Source organism: Anoplophora glabripennis, unplaced genomic scaffold, assembly GCF_000390285.2.
Source record: "Anoplophora glabripennis isolate ALB-LARVAE unplaced genomic scaffold, Agla_2.0 scaffold81, whole genome shotgun sequence".
NCBI lineage: Eukaryota > Metazoa > Arthropoda > Insecta > Coleoptera > Cerambycidae > Anoplophora > Anoplophora glabripennis.
In genome coordinates, this window is record NW_019416522.1 from 1,194,420 (window position 1) to 1,214,453 (window position 20,034).

At 31.4% G+C, this 20,034-nt stretch overlaps 1 protein-coding gene across 2 annotated transcripts in view; it reads left to right on the forward strand.

The window, feature by feature from the left end:
- LOC108908870 (focal adhesion kinase 1) overlaps positions 1-20,034 on the forward strand; it is a 173,279-nt gene that overhangs the window by 15,548 nt on the left and 137,697 nt on the right. The window contains exon 1 of one of the 2 annotated variants that reach the window (XM_018713032.2): positions 3,863-3,992. The exons of the other annotated variant lie outside the window; for it this stretch is intronic. Within the exon in view, the coding sequence (XP_018568548.1) occupies positions 3,919-3,992 (74 nt within the window). The 5' untranslated portion in view covers positions 3,863-3,918. Of the gene's footprint in view, positions 1-3,862; positions 3,993-20,034 lie in introns of those variants that run through there. 2 annotated transcript variants of the gene reach the window in all.

Below are 20,034 nucleotides of genomic sequence, written 5' to 3' on the forward strand. Positions count from 1 at the left end.
TTATTATTATATTTATATAATAATAATTATTATTTAATTATATACAATCCCTACAAAGAAAGCAAGTTATTTTCTCGGAAGTTTTGTTTAAAAAATTAAATTAGCTTCACTGACCTGTGAATAGAACTTTCAAATTTTTATCAGATTAGAAGATTTTTTGTCAAACTACAAAACAAAGTTACATCTAATTTTTAAAAAGGGCGTTTTTTACTTTTTTTAATATAATTCAAGTAATGGAAAGATATTTTATTTTTCACTTAGGCGATATAGCATGTTTATTACTACGAAATGGAATAGGAAAACAACGTCATATGCTAGGGCGAAATAAGCGGACCAAAATATTATCGCCCGCATTTTGAACTATTTTATACCTTTCTTTTCTGCAAGGGTAGAGTAGTAAATGTGCCTTATATAAATGAAGCAGACAAATGAAAGTACATACAAAATTTAATAACATTAATATTTTTGATATGTAACAATAATTTGCTTAAAATTAATAACAAAAATTATTTACAACCGTCTTTAAAAACGAAAGTACAATTTGGGAAGGAACCTTTAACAGTAACACCAGAAAAACTACCTAAATTTTCTTTGCCATTACGCCACGTTATGCTATCTTCTCCTGATGCTGCAGTATCACTCTTCCATTTTCCACGTCTTTTCAATGTTATCATATCTGCACCTGCATCTACAAGAAGAGGTGCCGATGTAAGACGCAAACAATGACCTGTGTACATTTTTGCATCTGCGTAGCCGAGATATTTTGCAATCCTGGACGGTATGCTACCGAAGGTATTTTTGCTTACTGGTTGCGCAGTACATTGACCATTCCGATATGTCAGAAAAACCCGCCGTTCTTTAATTTCTTTTGGTCGCAAATATATATATACTGTCCATACTATTGAAGAGCGTGTATTTCTTTTTCTTCCACAATAGTAAAAGATTTTGGTACTCCAGTTTTTGTATCGTTAATTTTTACTACAACAACGATTCGTTTGTCATCTACATCATCTATCGAAAGCTGTACCAACTCATCTCTTCTTAAAAATCTGCAAAAACACCCATGCTAAAACAACCAACAATAACAAAAACCTATTAAGCACATGCAATAATATAGCCAATTATTTCCTATATTACCATTTTTTAAAGATATGCATGACTTGATGTTTTTCTAATAAATTTCAAAACATCCTCTCATGTCAATATCTCAGATTTTTTTGGAATATGAATTTCGATATTTGCTTCAAGTAAGCCTCGAATCGATAATATTCTCCTATATTTAGTTTTCTGCGCAGTAATAATGTGGTCTTCAACATTGAATACTTTGCCCACAATGTGTTAGGGCTGAATAATTCTAACTAGAAGATGTATAAAAAAATATAAATTATCAAAAATTTAAAAATGTTTCTTTAAAGTGATAAAAGATTCACACAAGTTCTTGGCAATATCGGCAATATCCCATTAATATAATTTCATTAACAGCTGTCACTGAATTTTTGCTTGTCCAAGTCTCTTATATTCTTCATCATAAAGTAATTTAGATTTCTTAGGCAATAATTCTTCGTTGGCTTTATTGGCTCTAGTAGCAATTATTGTTGGAATATTATCCATTCTGCCTTTTCAATATGTCTCCCCAGAATCAAACATCACATTGTCAAAATCAACAAAATTGCGGGTGTCATAGATACATCTTGGTTACATCGTTTATATATGTTGGAAAACTGTTTCATTCTCATTTACATTTAATTATTAAATTTAAAATAAATACAAAATCAGATGTCTAACAATAAGTAAAAAATAAAACGTTGTATGCACCACGGGAGATACTAGGATAATTATGCCCTTAGGCGACTTGCTTTCAACCTGTCGCCTGCGGGCATAATTATCCCTGCATCTCCCTTGGTACATATATAACTATTTTTAAAGAATTAAATTCTACATTACTTTGATCCCTTTAGTGAAAATTATATATATTTTTTCACCCTGTATATAAGTATAAATGGTTAAATGTAGACATCAAGTGCAACAATGCTTTATACGATTTAAAAAATATATCTAATAACTTAAATATTCCGGTCAGTTTTTAATTTAGAAGAAAATTATGTTATTTCAATCATCTAAAATTAAAAGTATTACATTTTTCATAGAATTTAATGATTTATTCTAACTTATTTATTTTGACTAAATTTAAATTTCCGTATTCTAGTAGTCAATATTTTAATAAAATCGAAAAATGTCAGTTTTTGACTTTTTTCAAAATTTTTCTGATGCGGGTGCTTTTACTTTTAATTCGATCTCTTTTCATATTCGTTAATTACAGTATGACTTTATCAATATTATTAATGGAATAAATACTACCCTCATAATAAAGTTCTTAATTTGACTAGAATTAATATTTGGTTGTGCCGATTTTTTAAATAATCTCCTTTTATAGATATGTCAATTGTCCTTACTTGATATTCGGACAAGCAAAAATTATTAACAGAAAAAGTTTTTTCATGTGGACCACTAAATGTATAATGTATTGAATAATCATACTTTGTGAAATATTTACGTGGGAGGTATTGATAAAAAATTTAGGAAATAGTTATAATTAAAAACTGGAAACAGATATAACAGAACAACCTATATGCATAAACTTAAGTAATACATGAAAAATACACGAGAAAAGTTTATTCGAGGTCATTAAATTTTGTATCATATTTAAAAAGTATTGTGTGAAATTAAACAATTTCAAAACAATTTTTTTTATCCTATCAAATGAAATAAAACAATGTATGGCGGAAATCAATTGCTCTATGGGCTGTATGCCCCAACTAGTTGAATTACACCCCGAGTAAGCAGCTAATAATAAATTATCCGAAATAAAAACTAAAAGTGATATGTTTAATTATAATGAATACAAAAAAAAATACTGAAATTGTTAAATAATGCAATCATTCAAAGTATTTTTGTTCTTTCATAACTTTTGACAATGGCGAACGTGCTAATAATGAACTATGTTTTTTAAGAAGACATGATGAAATCATTCGTTAGAAAGATTTGGCCACAAAGATGGCCGCTGAGAATGGATTTTTGTTTTACGCCTTTGGAACGATTTTAGAAATCTATATAAATTTTGGTACACAAATTATTTGCCAATAAACATTATTTTTTGAAGTAGTCAGTTGTTTTCAATTTTAAGCAAGGACGACCAGGATTATTTACTCCAGTATTTTTAATTTATGTGAAATTAATATTCTTTACTGCCTCGTTGTCAAATTAAAATCGAAAATAACTATCTACATGGGTACTTAAAAAAAATAGCTTTTATTGACAGTAATTTGTAGCTTTAGCCATAATCGTAATAAGGAAAAATCCAATTTTGTGTGGGCGAGGGGACGGACTATTATTCTATAAGCCGCTCTAACGATAAACGATCATTTTTGACCTATTCTCAGATTCGGATAGTTTAAGTAAATTTTAGAATACAACGGTTCATTGCAAACAGATACGTTTCTGAGCGTACGTCGCGACGGCACAGGGTTGGAATCCTAACGATTGGGGTGAGACCGTGCGTCCCGACGCATGCGTCGTCGCGGGGCCGAGTCTGCGACTACTTGTCTATAATCTACGCGCCGTACGTCGAGCCATAGTCTTGCGTATGTGGTAGAATGCACAATTGCTACACGGGATAGGACGGACAGGCCGAAGCGTCGAGCAAGACGACGACGTCGCTCAGCGATCTGATCGAACCCCCCACGGTGTCCGAAATCGAAAATAGAAGCGGAGTTCGCGAAAATGCCCCGGGAAACGTTTGAAGTTTGTTATTGACGGCGGCGACGGTGTCACTCGCTGGGTGATTGATTGATTGTGGTGTATTTCTGTTGTTGTTGCTTTTTGTTTGTTTTAAATGTTCGAGTATGGTTCAGTGATACAATGATGGTAGAAAAGGTCGAGGGATTTCTGATGTATCGAAAACCGGTATACAGGATTTTTCAATATTTGGAAACGTAAGTGTGTTATGTCACAATAGGGTACAATACAATTTATTTGTGTGATAGGATTCAAAAATGTTAGTCTGTCTTTAAGACGCACACATTATTTGCAGTGTTCTGTCAGCGGACTGTCAATGTTTTAATCCATTCATCCACAGGTAAAGACAAAATATGGAGTGATTTGTATTCCTAATTTGATGGTCTGAAAGAATTTAAATGAATGCATAGCTTATATTACAACATTTCTGGGAATAGCAATACAACTTAATTTTATCTCACGAGTGAATTAAAATGGGTGTCACTTTCTTTGTGGAGGAGTGTTCAGCTTTTAAAAATAGGCACTAGTCATTTTTATTTCTTGTTTATTTATCAGATAGACGGTATCACCACTGATATGTTCGATTTGCTATTATTTTTAATTTAAACACTTATTTAGGCCTATACCTATTCGTCTGATATTTACAAAAATCTACGTAGTCCAGGCGGTATCTGTTTCGGGTTGGGTAAAACGCATATGATCGGAGATTTTTGCTTCAACGGCTTCTAAATAACATCAGAAATGATAATATTTCTATGCAAATAAAAAAAATTCATTTTTTTCTTAGATTTCTCGTTGACAACTTAGCAACTATTCATTTTAGACAAAAATGGAAGAGGAAAAAAAAGTTTTGTAATTAAATTTTGATGGTGAAATTTTCAAGTGTTCAAAGGCTTTAGATTTTTAGAAATTTGATTTTGAAAATTTTTTAATTTAAAAATGAATTTAAGCAATTAGATATGTTAAAACTATAGAACCGAATTGGATGAAATTTGGTGTGATGATTCTATGCACTAAGAAGTTTAATTGGGAAAAGTATGAAGATCCTAGGTATTATTCAAGTGTCTGAAAAAAATTGACAAATAAACTAGCATTTTTTGTAATTTTTTAAATTATTTTTCCGATTTTTGCAATAACAATAATTATTTTTTCGAATTGCAACTAACTCTATCTTGATCAAAATTTTTGTCTAAAATGAATAGCTGCTGCGTTGTCGACGAGAAATCCAAGAAAAAAATGAATTTTTTTGTTATTTTTTTATACTTTTTTGCACTAACAATTAAGCCCACGTTTTTTTATTTGCATAGAAAAATTATCATTTCTGATGTTATTTAGAAGCCGTTAAATAAAAAATCTCCGAACATATGCGTTTTACCCAAGTATACCCTTTTTAAAACAGATACCGCCTGGACTAACATAACTTTTTTTACGTTTAAGTTAAAAACAAACGACCATTCTTGACAATTTTATAAAATTGTCATTATTTTTTATTATATTAAATTATTAGAACACCTAATTTTCAAAACTATATGCATTGCAGAATCTAAACTAATCTCGGAAATAGCGATGTATCGAAATATGTCATAAGTTTCTGAGAATTTTCTTTGAAATTAAGCGAAAAAACAATACAAGTTGTTTACTGTCATTATCAATGTCTGTGATTAATTTTTAATACTGAAATAGAACTCATTTAGAAATAACCACAAATATTATTTATTCTCATTTATTATCTGTCTTCTATATTTTCGAAAATTAATTTTATCCTCCGAATAGATTATCAATTATAGGAATGTTTATTTCATCTAAAAATTTATTATTAATGGGTTTGTCTTCAAACGATTACAGTGGCATATGGCGAAATCGATACTAGATATGCTTAACGGAAGCAAAATATATTTTATGAGAAGAATAGTGTTGTACTAGATAGATTGCGATATCATTGAGGATGTGTTGGTTGACTGAGGATATTTTAAACTATTTGTTACCGATCGGATAAGTGATTTCCTAACCACAAAATTGCAGGAAGTAGCTTTCAAGAGATGCGTCGAAATGAAAAACCGAGTAAATGTCTCATTTGTAATTTGTACCTACTAGCAGATTTTATTAATCTTTAACAAATAAATTCTTTTGGGAAGGAATCTGACAACTTTTCTAAACCGTAAACCTATAAACATCAAAATATTCACTGAACATTAGTAGATATACTAGAATGAAACAAAACGTATAATGGTAAATATAACAGCTTTATCAGCTTAAAATACAATAAGGTAAACAAAATAATATTGAATAGAAAAACACATACATTATTTATTACAAAATGATAGAGCATTTACAACTCTTTGTTGAGTTCTATAAATCTGTAATATTGTGGATATGGATTAAATTAAATGTATAAATATATACAGAGTGTTTTAAAAGGGAAGTAGCTCAAATGATACCGGGTACAGCTAAAATGGACACGTTTTGCATAAAAATTACCTTAGTAAAATATTCATCCCTTAGGAGATTCGGCCTCTCAAAGTTTCTAAAAAAATATGGAAAAGCCGCAGTAATTTGGAAACCAAAAAAAGGTATACCTACCTAATACTTAAATTTTACACAAATTTTCTACTAATTCATGTGCAACTTCTTAACAAGATTTCGAAAATTTCTGTCTGTATTCCCCCAGTTTTTCGAAGTCTTGTTTGTACATTCTTCTTGCTGCGGCACAGTTTCTCCGACATTAAAAAAATACTTGCAGCATGTCAACATATTCATCATTAGTAAAATTATTTGCCATAATTCTTTCCAAGTTATAGTAAAAAAAAATAAAATTATTGTGTAGCAAATCCGAGGAAGCACTCGCAAGTTACAAAAGATCTATTGACAGCGTGACAACCGCTACTTAAATATTTCTTTTTATTTATTTTTTTTTGTTAATAAACGCTTAGTTTTAAAGCAAAAAAGTGAGAGAGGTATAAGTTTTAAAATAAACCAAGCTATGCGATACGTATTTTTGAGTATTAATTTTTGTCAAACAAGAAAGTTGTGGCAAAAAACAACTCAGGGAATGCTTATTTCAACACCCGTCCAAGGGACAGAAATTTTCGAAAAATTGTTGAGAAGTTGCACATGCATTGGTAGAAAATTTGTGTAAAATTTGATGATTATACTTTTTTTGGTTTTCAAATTAGGTATAGTCTTTCCGATATCAATTGAAGAACAAAGAGGATGACAGTATGTACCAGGTTCGGTCGCTGACGCAGCAACTCGGCATTGAATTATTTGAAAAACTTGTTCCCATATTTATTTAGCCATACCCATATACAGGTCTGGTCGAATTAAACGTGCAGGTGGTAGAAATGTATACGCCCAGTTGAGGAATGCGCGTGCGGGCAAACGACGTTACGCACTGTTGCTCTGGTCGACTGCGTCATAAATTTCAGTTATCGACAAGTCGCCTGGCAGTGCAGTGCAGTAATGCGGAAATTGGTGTGATTCATGTAATTTTAATTTATTATAGGCACCTATTAATCATTCATGTTTAAATTGCGAAAGGGAGAAATAAGAGGGACATTTCGTTTACTAATAACGTGGCGCTTTGGAGACCTTCTGAATCGGAACTTTACCATCAATATAATAAAATTATTTGAGGACATAAATAATTAAAATATGTTGTTCGTCAAATGAACATATAATATAAATTTTATACACATATACAAATTATTATAATTTTTTACCTTTAGCAGAAAACTTTTTGAAATTCACTCAGTGCAAGATATAGAATGTTCATATCACCAGTATTTAAAATATTGCTTATTTTATTGAACAGATATATAACACATGAGTTTTTGATAATTGCCATTTATGCCCCAATTTGGATATGAATCGATGTAGATTCTTAAATATTTCAAGGTACTAGTTGAATGGTCTGTCTACTACCCCTTATAACTGTACCTACTACCATCAAGTTGCACTAGAACGGTATACCTATATTGGTAATTTATTTTTAGATTTAGAAAATTGGATCAAGTCTTGTAAAGTTTATAGTAAATGTCATATTGTTAAACAATTTTTTTTAATGTTTGAGAAATGTGTTTCTACCTATTTGGCCTTGGCCTTCCTTGGAGAACATCATATTTAATTGTTTTTTAGTTGCTATATACATCAATTCGACATATGCGTAGGTCTTCTAAAGAGACTAGAAAATATTCCATACTGTTATTAAGTCAGTGATCCTTGATTATAGGTGCGAATAGATTATCTCTCATTTATTTTTAAATATGTTTTTTAAGATTTGTGTAGCGTTTATTCCTTAATTTTTTATTTTAGTTTTGTGCAAAAGAGATGTTTAAATCATCATTTCGAATTACCGCGTTGGGTGACGTAGTATATGAGACTTTGCGCGCGCATTAGCAGCTTTAAGGACCAAAACACATAAAACATAAACAATTTCAGCTTAAAATTCGCATAAAGTGAGAGATTTACGTTGGTGTTTAGTTAAAGTTAAATTCAATGTACTGTAGATTTACACTTAAGTGACTAACCACTTGGTCATTGTTGGCACTGCCCACTTGGTAGCATAATAAGACGTAAGAGAATTGTTAATTGAAATATAATGAAAGAAGCTAATTCTGAACCTTCCAATAAAGACTTTTGGGAAGTTTACTAATTTTTATCAGTGTTTACCGAATATCGTCAGTTTATTTCTAATGTTCCCATTTTTGAAAATGTGTTCGCAGCTGGGAAGCACCTGTTGAACTTAATTTACACAAATAAATATCTCAAGAATAGCAACGACCCCCAGGGTGGTCCTTATTCCACCGAGTCCGGAGGCGCACCGGTTCCTGCTCCGAAACAATGGGACAGTTGAAATTCCCGCGGAGTTGTAGTTTTCATTACAATTGAGGTCATTATATTGAATTTAGATGTGTAGATATTTAAATTGGTGGGACTCACTCGTGACTGTAGGCGACAGTCTGTAAACCAAAACAGTTTGAAAGAATTAAATTTGGGATAACGTCTTAATGAAGAATATAAGCATGTAACGGAACCTATTCAAACTCATTTATATCCCAAGAATTACCTGTCCAAGTGTACCAGTGTTTTTGGTAATTATCTTGGAATTAAAGTTATTAATGGATTAGGACGATTTAATTACACCGACAAATACCCTTGATGCAGGATTATATACTTAAATGTACATTATAAATGATTTAAATCTAAATATTTACATTGAGATGCTAAGCTTATTAATAATTTGATTTTTCACTTATTCTACCTTACGCCGAAATATTACTTTATTATTTCTGTGAAAACAGTGGCGTACCAGGAAACTGGTATCCCCACAATATGGCCATTAGATACAATTGTTGTACAATTTCAAGGGAAGTTATGGCACCTACGGCTAGAGGGCAGCACAAATGCCGCCGTCAGATCTACGAACGTGTGCCATAAAAGGAGGCGATTTGTCACTTAAACTGTTGTAATAGAGTAGGTACCTAATAAATAATAATAATAAATACGTAATTTGTCGTGAGGTCTGGGGGTGTCGATATTAATGTCTCATGAATTCTGACGGTCTACAAATATCAGACTTAGTTTGATTTGTCTAATAACCTAGCTGATAAAACCAACAGACAAGAAGCCACTAAAAGAGGCAATTCTTAAAAAAGACAAATAAATTGATCAAACTATATTGGCTGAGTTTCTAGTTGGTCTTTGTCTAAACAAAGCTATTAGAAATAAAAATAGAAGATGGATATGTAACTATTTTGAAGGTTTCAATATATTTTTTCAATATGAAATTTTCTATTTTTACCTGCTTTTACTGCTTTTTACTTGGTTTTATTTTTACTTAGCTTGTCTATTATTTCATTAGCATAGCTAGATATTGATTATTAAAGAGTAGATATATAACTTAGGTTGATGAGAATTTAAAAAAATAGTTTGAATTAATTTGAATTAGTTAAAAATTAAAATGTATAAGTTGATAAAAAGAGCGCTGTCAACAGGGTTAGTTAGTAGGTTACTTCTTATAAAAAGGTACAAGACATCACATTAAGACAATTATATTTTAAAATGTATATTAGTAACGCAGTAATAGGAGTTACGGTAATAGTGGTATTTAAGGTTTTAGTCGCGCTTGATTAGATTGGATCAGTTTAAAAGGCTGTGAGTATACTCGGGAGGCATTTACAAGAAATATCCTCAAAACAATTTTTTTATAGATATACAGGGTGTTTCTGAAATAAATGCATTCCTTCCTCCTAAAATATTACATTTTAAATTGAAAAAAAAATCAAATGAAGGTTTATACAAAAAGTCGTCCCTGATGCGACATACAAGTGTACGATATCGAAGCTGCCGCGCGCCGCAGTGCGAAAGCCGGTTTTGACGGTTTAAATTTTGTGTTCGAAAATGCTAAAATTTAATCAAATCACCTTTAAAAGTAACACAAAAATTAAACGAATAAACGAATTACTTACCAATAGACGATATGCTCTACAAAAATTGTTCAAAGTTCACGGCCTACCATATAACATTGTCCATGAGTAAGTAGGCCTCTCACGGCCTAATTAATGAGATTTTGTTAAATTACCTATACGCATTTTGGACCGTATCAGTGTCCGATATATTATAATTAAATCTATAAATCCTTACGTAATTGGAAAAAAATTCAGAAATGCCTGAAAGAGGTTTAACAATTACAAGATATCTTATTTTCTTAATAAAAAACCTTTTGGTTTTTTAATAGTATCCCGCTTATTATTAGAGATGGACCCAACAAACCCTATATAACTAAACTCGACAGGGAACGTTCTATTCAAATATGTAAAAATATACAGGGTGTTGCATTTAAATTAACAAAGTCAAAATATAGTGAATCACACTGTACATATATATATATATCATTCAGAACAGGATAACGTTTCCTCTTGGAATGTACATTTTAGCTGAGTTTTTAGGATTATCACAAAACATTAAGTAAGTTTTTCTCTAAAATAGTTAATGTTATCGACTTAGAGCAAGAATATCTTTTTGTAAGACACTTTAATGATCTTTAACATTAGGCTTTTTGAAAAATCACAATGTTATGATTAATTTTTAAGTCAATAAGATTCTTCACAATTTTTTGTGATGTTTTTGTAGATAGATGTTCTTTGTTTATTCGATGCCTTCTAGATTATTTAGTATGTTTTTCTAAAACTATGTGGATATTTTCCATAAAATTGCCTCTGGTAGAATCGTCAGATTGTAATTTCGGTCAGAACGTCTTGAAAATAACCTGAAGATTACATGCATAGGAAACATAATAACATCCTTTAATGAGTCATAATTTCGTTGTTGTTTATTCTGTAAGCTGGGTTGGAAAAAACGAATTACAATATTTAAATGAAAATTAACGACCCAGAAACTGTCTCTACGAATGAGGGACGATCAAAATATTCATCATATTTAAGCATTTAACTCGGACAAAGACCAACACGGGCTAGGCGTTGGACCGGACAGCTGCCACCGAGCGCTTGGAAGATGCCGAGATCCCAGATAGGTCCAATTAAGGGCAATGACAAAGGGCCCCGGACACGCGGCGGCTGTGGCGTATCGCGCGCCTTCTTTTTATGTCGCGTTCGCGTGAGAAACGCGGCTAACCGGGAATTCGGTTCGTAATAGAATTATGTAATGCCCCCGAAATACTCGTGTGTGTGTGTTATTCCGGTGGGTATTTCCGGATGGGTTTTTAATAACGCTATTAAACGACACATTGTCTCGCGGTAATGACACCCATGACCGTTAAAGGTAGATGGGGCATTAATTCATAGTTATAGTTCGCAATGGGAGTGAAGCATTAGAATATAATGGATATCCATGAAAACTAGAATGTACGCGGAAAAACGTGTTTTGTAAAAAATTACTATATTATAGTGGTCCTTCATTTTTCGTAAAACTGTCAATTCAATCATGTGTAAAAATTGTAATTATGTGTAAAAAGTATTTTCGTATAACTTCACAAATGCATTAATTTTATTGCAGTTAAATGTACTAATACGTTTACTTCTGTGTTTGTATTAGAAGGTTGTATGCATTGTGAAAATTTTTACTAAAACATATGTTTCACAATGTCGTTTTTATTTAAATATATTATAAACTTTTGGTGGTTATAATACATAAAAGATACCGGGTGATTCAGTCATAATGTTTAATTTTAAGGGGAGATAGGGAAAAATGAGTAGAATACAAATAAGCGATTAGAACTGAACACTGACTTACAGAGGTAGGATTTATTTTAAATCCAGTGAGAATCCATCAACCTCAACACCAAAGATAATAATTCGGTATTTAAAAATAAAAACTTTTGTATCTGAGGTTGATTAAACGACGAAAATAGTCTTGTAGCTTCACAATACTTTTCTACCGTACACCTAAACTCAAAAACATAACCTCAAATTCATCAAACCTAACCTCAAAGTAATACACTGACTCTTTTTTAAACCTGTGCATATAATTACTTGAAAACTATATTTTCGAACTTATATTTCGTAACTCTAAAGCTATAAACCTACACCCATAAAAACCTAATCTCAAATCCTTTAAAATCTAACCTCAAACCCTCAAAACCCAACTTCAAATTCAAAATAAAAATTTGAGCTAGAAAATCATAGAGTGTATATGTTCCTCACCAAAGAATAACTAATTTCTAACTATTTTCTGGAACTTATATTTTTTTAATTTTTGGAGCCCCTAACCTCTATTCTTAAATATCTAACCTCAAATCCAAGAAATCTGAGCTAAAAAGTCAAACGAAGGATATTTTTCAAACCAAAGAATGTGATTTCTTGAAAACTTTATTCTGGACCTAATATTTTGTATTTCTTAACCTATGCTATGTCCATAATAACCTAACCTCAAACCCTTGAAACTTATTCTCAAATCAAAAAAAAAAAAATAAGTGGATATTTAGATAGATAAATAAAATTGCATTCGATAAATTATAAGAATTTCAACAATTTCAGCTAAAAACTCACTCAAAATTATTTACCGAAATTCGATGGACTGCATTTCGTTATCTTTATTTATATAATACTTAAGCCCTTTTACCGCGTCAATGTCTTTAAAAGGATTGTTTTTCTGTTTTTTTATTTTTTTTCTATTTGTTTCTTTTGTTTGTTTTTGTTTTTTTCCACTTCTAATTTTTATTCAATGTTAAAAATTTTCATTCTATTTTTATATACCGAATTATTTTCTTTGGTGTTGAGGCTGATGGGTTCTCACTCGATTAAAAAAATTCCTATATAGATATATCAAGTTATCGCAACAAGATCATAAAATTAAGCATATTCGAGGAAAAGTAAAAAAGAAATTATCACTGTACGGTTAAAATAACCGAGTGAGTAGAATTTTTTCCCATATTACCCTCTATGCGACTGGGGAAATCAGCTGTTTCGCTTCAACATTCGAAAGCTTTGTAGTGCGTCTGCTAGCGCGTTCCCTTTCGCGTAGGGCGCCGAGTTAACGGGAGTTAAGGGCAAATTTGCGTATTTTTTTAAAGATCGAGTAGTTTTTTCCGATTTTTCTGTTTTATTAGGCCTTCCGAATACGTGGGTAAAATTAATGACTGAATCACCCTACATATATGACCGAAACTTCTAATAAATCCAACTTCTTAAAATCACCGTCTTAAAAAAGGTACAAAACGCTACAAAAGTAATTTTTATGACTTAAAAAAACATCATAAAATTTTCAGGAGCTAGTCAGTTCGAGGATGCCGATAATAGTATGAATATATACATAAAATTGGAGAAAGATGGTTTCTTGATAGCCCTGTATACTATTTTTTTTCTGCGATAGTAGGTACTACGAATATCACATATTTTTTTAAAAATTGAATTTAGATTTTATTTGTATTTTTTTATATAAAATGCTGCAGCATAAATTCTGTTATTGAAAACCCTAATTTTATCACTATTCCACATCTACTACAGATGAGTTATTTTTTTTTGCCGTGGTCTATTTTAGTCATTTTTATTTCGAGAAATTCCAGCAAAACATGAAAAATTAATTAAAAATTAGCTATTTAGTGATTTTATTACATAAATACTTTGTGTTTGTAAAATATTTTACATGGAATTTCCTAAGAATCAACCCGTCAAACTTTTGATCAAACAATCAACGATTGGCTTAAGCGTCAAACAGGTTCCTAGACGGTCAATCATGCTCGACTCGATTGGCGCAATTTTTTTTATCAAAGGGATCGACCGTATAAGGGCAACTTTACAGTGGCAGTATATCAATTTTTCAGATGCAGTATGCTTAAACAGTGACCACCAGGTGGATTCTCTTGAGCTTCGACCAACTGATAATAAAATACCTACTCGTTAAAATATCTGTTCTTTGAAAATTTTTGACAAGTTCTGGTATATTTTCTTTTGAATACCCTCTGATATTTTCGCAAATTAAATGACACTGACCTTTTGTAATAAATCATGATCAAGCTATACATTAATATTTATGATGTGTTATTTCGGATATGATTTATATTGTTTTTGAAGGGTTGACGTTTTATTTATTAAACCTGTTAATCCATTATTATTCTCTAAGCAATCTTAATTGATTATTTTCTCATTTTGTAATTCATAGTCCCAAAGAGGTCATACAAAGTGCTACATTAATATATTCTGACACTGTTGAGTTATGTCTCAAATATGCTGCCGATATTAGAAGTTGGTAGATTAGTCATTAATTTTAACCACGTATTCAGGAGGCCTAATAAAGACAGAAAATCGAAAGAAAAATAAACTACTCGACCTTTTAAAAAATAAGCAAATTACCTCTTAACTCGGCGCTCTACTTTGTATCACATTTGCTGACTGGGAACGTACCGGCGCATCACAGAGCGTTCGAACTTTGAAGCGAATCAGCTGATTTCCCAGTCGTGTTAAATTTTGCTTTAAAATCAAAGTACAGCAGATCATTTTATTAACAAAAAATATGTTTTTTTAATCGCATATTCGTATTCTATTCATATTTCCCTATCTTCCATTAAAATTAATTAAATTATGACTGAATCACCCTGTACATGTTTTCGCCACATTAAAAAACTGCAGTAATAGGGAATACAATAGTAATATTTAGCTTATTGAAACTTTAAATGCTTTGAGGGCAAAACTACTGATTCCAAGCACTTTCTATTCTCCCATATATCTAGGTTAACATCAGCAATACGATTTCCGCAATAATAATGTTCACTTTATAGATTTGTGCTTAGGAAGAAGATTGATTACTTTTTAATTGAACTGTGGATTGTTTAGTAAACTGAAAGTATTCACGCATAGGTACGCGATTGTTGAGAATTCCATCAACTAGAAATCATAGACTCGTTTATTATACTCGGGTAAACAAGCTGTCAGATCGGGATGTTTAATGAAGGGTTTTGGTCTATGCCATACAAGTTCGGGGGTAATTTACAGCCGTGTTATTAAGAGTTGTCAAAACAGGCAACAGCCGGGGCCTAATTGGTCTTAAAACACTCAAGTGACAACACTTTAACGAATTGTTAGGTATGCAGGCAAAGTGGTGTAGGAAATCTGTTGATATATTATGACGGGAGTAATGTGGATAACCAATAACTTTTTAATGGTTAGTCTTGATGTTTTTCCTTATGTTGAATTTCTTGTTTTTTAAGAGTGAATATTTACATTATTTTCCGTGTTTGTTATATGCAGGGTGATTCAATAGTAATGTCATTAATTTTAAGTGAAGATAGGGAGAAATGAGTAAAATACGAATACGCGATTAAAAATAATTTAAAATGCATATTTACGCCGAAAAAAAATATTTTCAAATTATTATTTAAACGCCTTTTCGAACCGCTCCTGGCCGCTGACCCACAAAGGTTTATCGAGAGTTAATCTTGACCTACCGTATTATTCGGTCATTAACCTAGTTTTTACTGCGCTTTTAATGTATAATGAACGACAAGGAATAAACAGATGTTTTTATCTAGTCTCATGAATGAATAAGATATTTTTTTACATTTTAAATATTATTATTTATTTGTTAATAAAAACATATGTTTAAGGATAATAATGGTTTTCGAATAATAGGTTATTACAATTTTCATTATTGTTAACGTTTTCATTATTTTATAATTGAATATTAATTTTTAGTGTTATGTTCAATTAATTATTCAGTTTGTGGTACGTATACTTAGTGACTTATTGCTTTTCAATGAGTAGTATGGTACCTACCTACTTAAAATGGCAATACGGCTAAAAAAACACTCACTCATCCCTCCATAGCACTTTGTTAATAAAGTTGGGATTCGCTGGACTTTGATTTTAAAACCAATTTCAAAATTGACGACTGGGGAAATCAGCTGTTTCGCTTTGATGCAAAGTTGGGCTTCGAATTAGCGGGTGTTAAGGGGTAATTTGCTTATCTTTTAAAGGGTCTAGTAAAAATTGTTTTTACATGGTTTAAATGAATGATATTATGATTGAGTCACCATGTATACACTGTGTTGCACTTTCATGGAGCCACTCTTATACCCCTCTTATTTAAAATTGAAACATTTTTCAAATTTTAACACGAAATAATTACCTGCAAAGCAGTTATTCTGATTGGCTCCGGTTTTAAAATTAAAAAAATATTTATTAGGTACCGATTTTTTTATCTAAAAGTCAATACTAGTAATCACTAGTAAATTCTTATTTAGCATTAAAGGATACCTCTACCAAATTTGCATGAAATATCTTTAAAAGTTCACAAAATATGCAGCTGTCCAAATATTTAATTGTTTTAATATTGCGTAATCGTTAAAAACTATTAAAATTAGATAAGTTTCCATAGAGCTGTTTTAATCTCTAGTTTTTTTTTCCATGTAGTTAGTAGCACTGTTTGCCCTTGATTTTCACATTTATTGAAAATATTCTCAACAAAAAATACATGACAAAAGAACAAACAAAATATAACAATATTAAATAACCATTTCCATTTTGACCAACCGATTTCCTTTTTCTATGCGTTTTTCAACTCTTATTAATTTTATCTTTGTGCTTAATATTGCGCTACATGTGCTTAATTTTATCTGCCTATTTTTTGAATCCTCTCCAATATTACCTTATAAACTGTTTATTTTCATAATAGCACTCCAGAAATGGAGATAATTATTTACGTTTTTTTTAATTTTATTTTTATAAATTTATGCTAGTAGGGCTAACCGTCAACGCCAAAAGACGAGCAAGCCCTAACGTGGAAATGCCGAACCTTCACTTTCTCGCAGGGTAGGGATCTTTAAGTAGATCGCTTGAACAAGGGACCAAAAAATTTACACCCTATCCCAGAAATAGTCTGAGTCAGCAATATTCAAAAATGGATACCAAATTGACTACTAATATTTCAACAGATTTAGAAGTTATTAAAAAAACATTGTTAACAGATTTTCAGGCTGCTTATATTCGGAAGAAGTCGGAATTGACCTTCAGTTCATTTGAACTTTTTCTATTATTTTTTTCTGTAGAAATTTGGTAGTCAAATTAAGAAACACCTTTTGTGAACAAGGAATTTATGTTCAAAAATATTGTATCAAATATTTATTACTTCTTGGATTCACTTGGAGTCATTCGAATCGAGTGAAAACATCTTTTGTGTTTAGTTTGAGAGGAATCCGAATATGCTCTACCTTGATATACTCGATATTAATAATATACAAGCTTGCAGCACCGGTTGCAATTAGACCACATTTCTGTATTTAATTTGGCAAATCCGCAAATGTAACAAAGTGTTCGATTTCGCCTCATTAATATTTCAGGAAATGGCCTAGTTAGAGGTTAAATCATTGAACAAATAAACACTGGCTCTAATAATAGATATTTTTATTTCGGTTGCCAAACTCGTGAAATTAACAATTAATGGTATATTGATGGCTTAATATTTGAAACTAATGTCGATTGCTAATGGACGTTCCGTGTCGTTAGTTCCATCGTGCTCGACGATTGAAACGGATAATTTCGATTAACAACAAGTGAAATCTGAATTATGCGTGCCTCCTTTGATACATTGTTCAATTATTATGCTGTTTTGATGCCTTACCCATATTTTACCCCACTTTTGAAATCTTCTCTCTCTCTGTCTCTATGGTTATTCGGGATATATAGCTTGGCCCATATACCTAGTCGCCACTATCACACATTTTTAATACACTTTAGGCTAAGACAGATAGGAATCTTTCATATGTCCTTGTTGCTCTTGGACTAAGCTCTGTGGGGACGGACACACTGTTGGTACCCATAGGCCCTTGATGTATTGAAGATGTCCACAGTGAAGAATGGCGAACGTTGGGAAGCAGTTACAGAGTCCACTATGGAACATGTCACCACATCTGTCTGAAGAACGGTCCCATCCCAGCAGTATGGGTGTTAGAACCAACAACAGGAATCGACATCAATACCAGGGCGGGCTTAAGGCGTCCTATAGCCGGCCCGCCCCCACAGAGCTTAGCCTGAGAACAACAAAGGCAGGTCAAAAATTCCTAAGTAGATGCATTATAAGAGATACTCTAAATTTATTTAATACGTTGGTACATTATAAATTTCTTAACTCAAAAATGACTAGTTTTTCGAATAAGTTTGAAGATACCTTTTTTATTTTGAAAAAGAGTTTCTTAACTCTCTTTGATTCATCAAATGCCTCCAATAAATTTACAAAAAACGCTGTAGAACTTCCGGGGTTCTTAGTAATATCATAATTTTTAATTATCTGAAAAATTGCGATGGAGCACATTAAAAATTTTAAATAATATTAATAATCTTTATTATTCTTATCAAATACCAATACAAAGTATAAATGATATGGTAGTCAATAAAACAGATCTAAAAACATCTACATTTACATTTTATGAATTAATCACATCAAATCAATTATTACATTTTATATTATATTACATCTACGCTAAAAAATGAATGCTTCAATAAAAATTCAACCAAAACCTTAAATTGACGTGTGTTTAGTAGATTATATAACCAGGAAGTTTATTATAAAATTTAATTCTTTATAAATTGGGCATAATTTATAAAAAGACAAACCATGTTGAGGAATGACCAATGCATCACAATTTCTGTAGTTGTAATTATAATTAAAATTATTATTTGCAAACAATGAAAAATTATGTTTAACAAATACAAGAATTTCTTATATACAGGGTGTCCCACTAAGGTAGGCGAGGTACGATATTATAGGAAGTATAGGCCCTAGAGTCCTAGAGCTTCAGGAAACAATTTTGATTAATAAATCGATCAAGAGAAATCGCTGGAAATAGTTTTCAAGTTCGTAGCTCGGCCGCTAGGGGGCGCAAGCTACATATCAAAACAGAGTTGAATTTTTCTCGGAAATGTTTCCTATTCAGGTATATTAAATAGTACAAATATGGATAGCCGGATTCATTGCGCATAATCTTTGTTATTGACATTTTGTTCTGTCTCGACAGAAATGGTGGGAGAAGCCCCTAATGTCTGATCAGAAAAATGCATTTTTTTAAGGATTCGCTCATCAAAAGCCCATAGTGTTATACCTCGTTGGAAAGGTCTTTTCATGCTTTATCTCGTGGGTGAATGCGTAATGTCATTTACCTCAATATGGAAACCTATAGATCGCGTTATTTCAAAAGTATACCGTTTTATGGATTTTTCTCAAAAAATTTAAACGCAATGCTATAGTTTTCTTTACATAAATTAATTCAGCTCAAAAAATTGATGAATATAGTATAAGTTTGAAATTTCTAATGAAAGTGTTGTTTATTTATTTGCGATATTTATCCAAGTTTAGGTTGTTTCACGTTTTCTTAGAAAAGTGAAATAGCAGGATAAAACTTTTTAAAGAGCATAAAAATAGCTACATTTTGACGCCAAAAATGGTTCGATATCTTTTTTTTGTTATCAGTTATTCGCAAATTAGTGAGCAAAAAATAAATAATGATAAAGAATTGGGGAACACGACGCTAACGAAAAGACCAAATTACCAAAACAAAATGCGTTTATAAAAGAACCTACCTAAGCACGCAACGAAGGTTAAATTCCTGCATTGAAAATAATGGTATGTATTTCGAGCATTTACAAACATCTTTACTTTTAATAAATTTAATTGTTCTTTGGTTACATAATAATAATATCTGTTATTGTTTTTGTTATTATTTTCAAGATTGTGTGGGTTTAGGTAGATTCTCGAGTAGATTCTTTTATAAACCAAGTCTCATCAGTCCTTGTA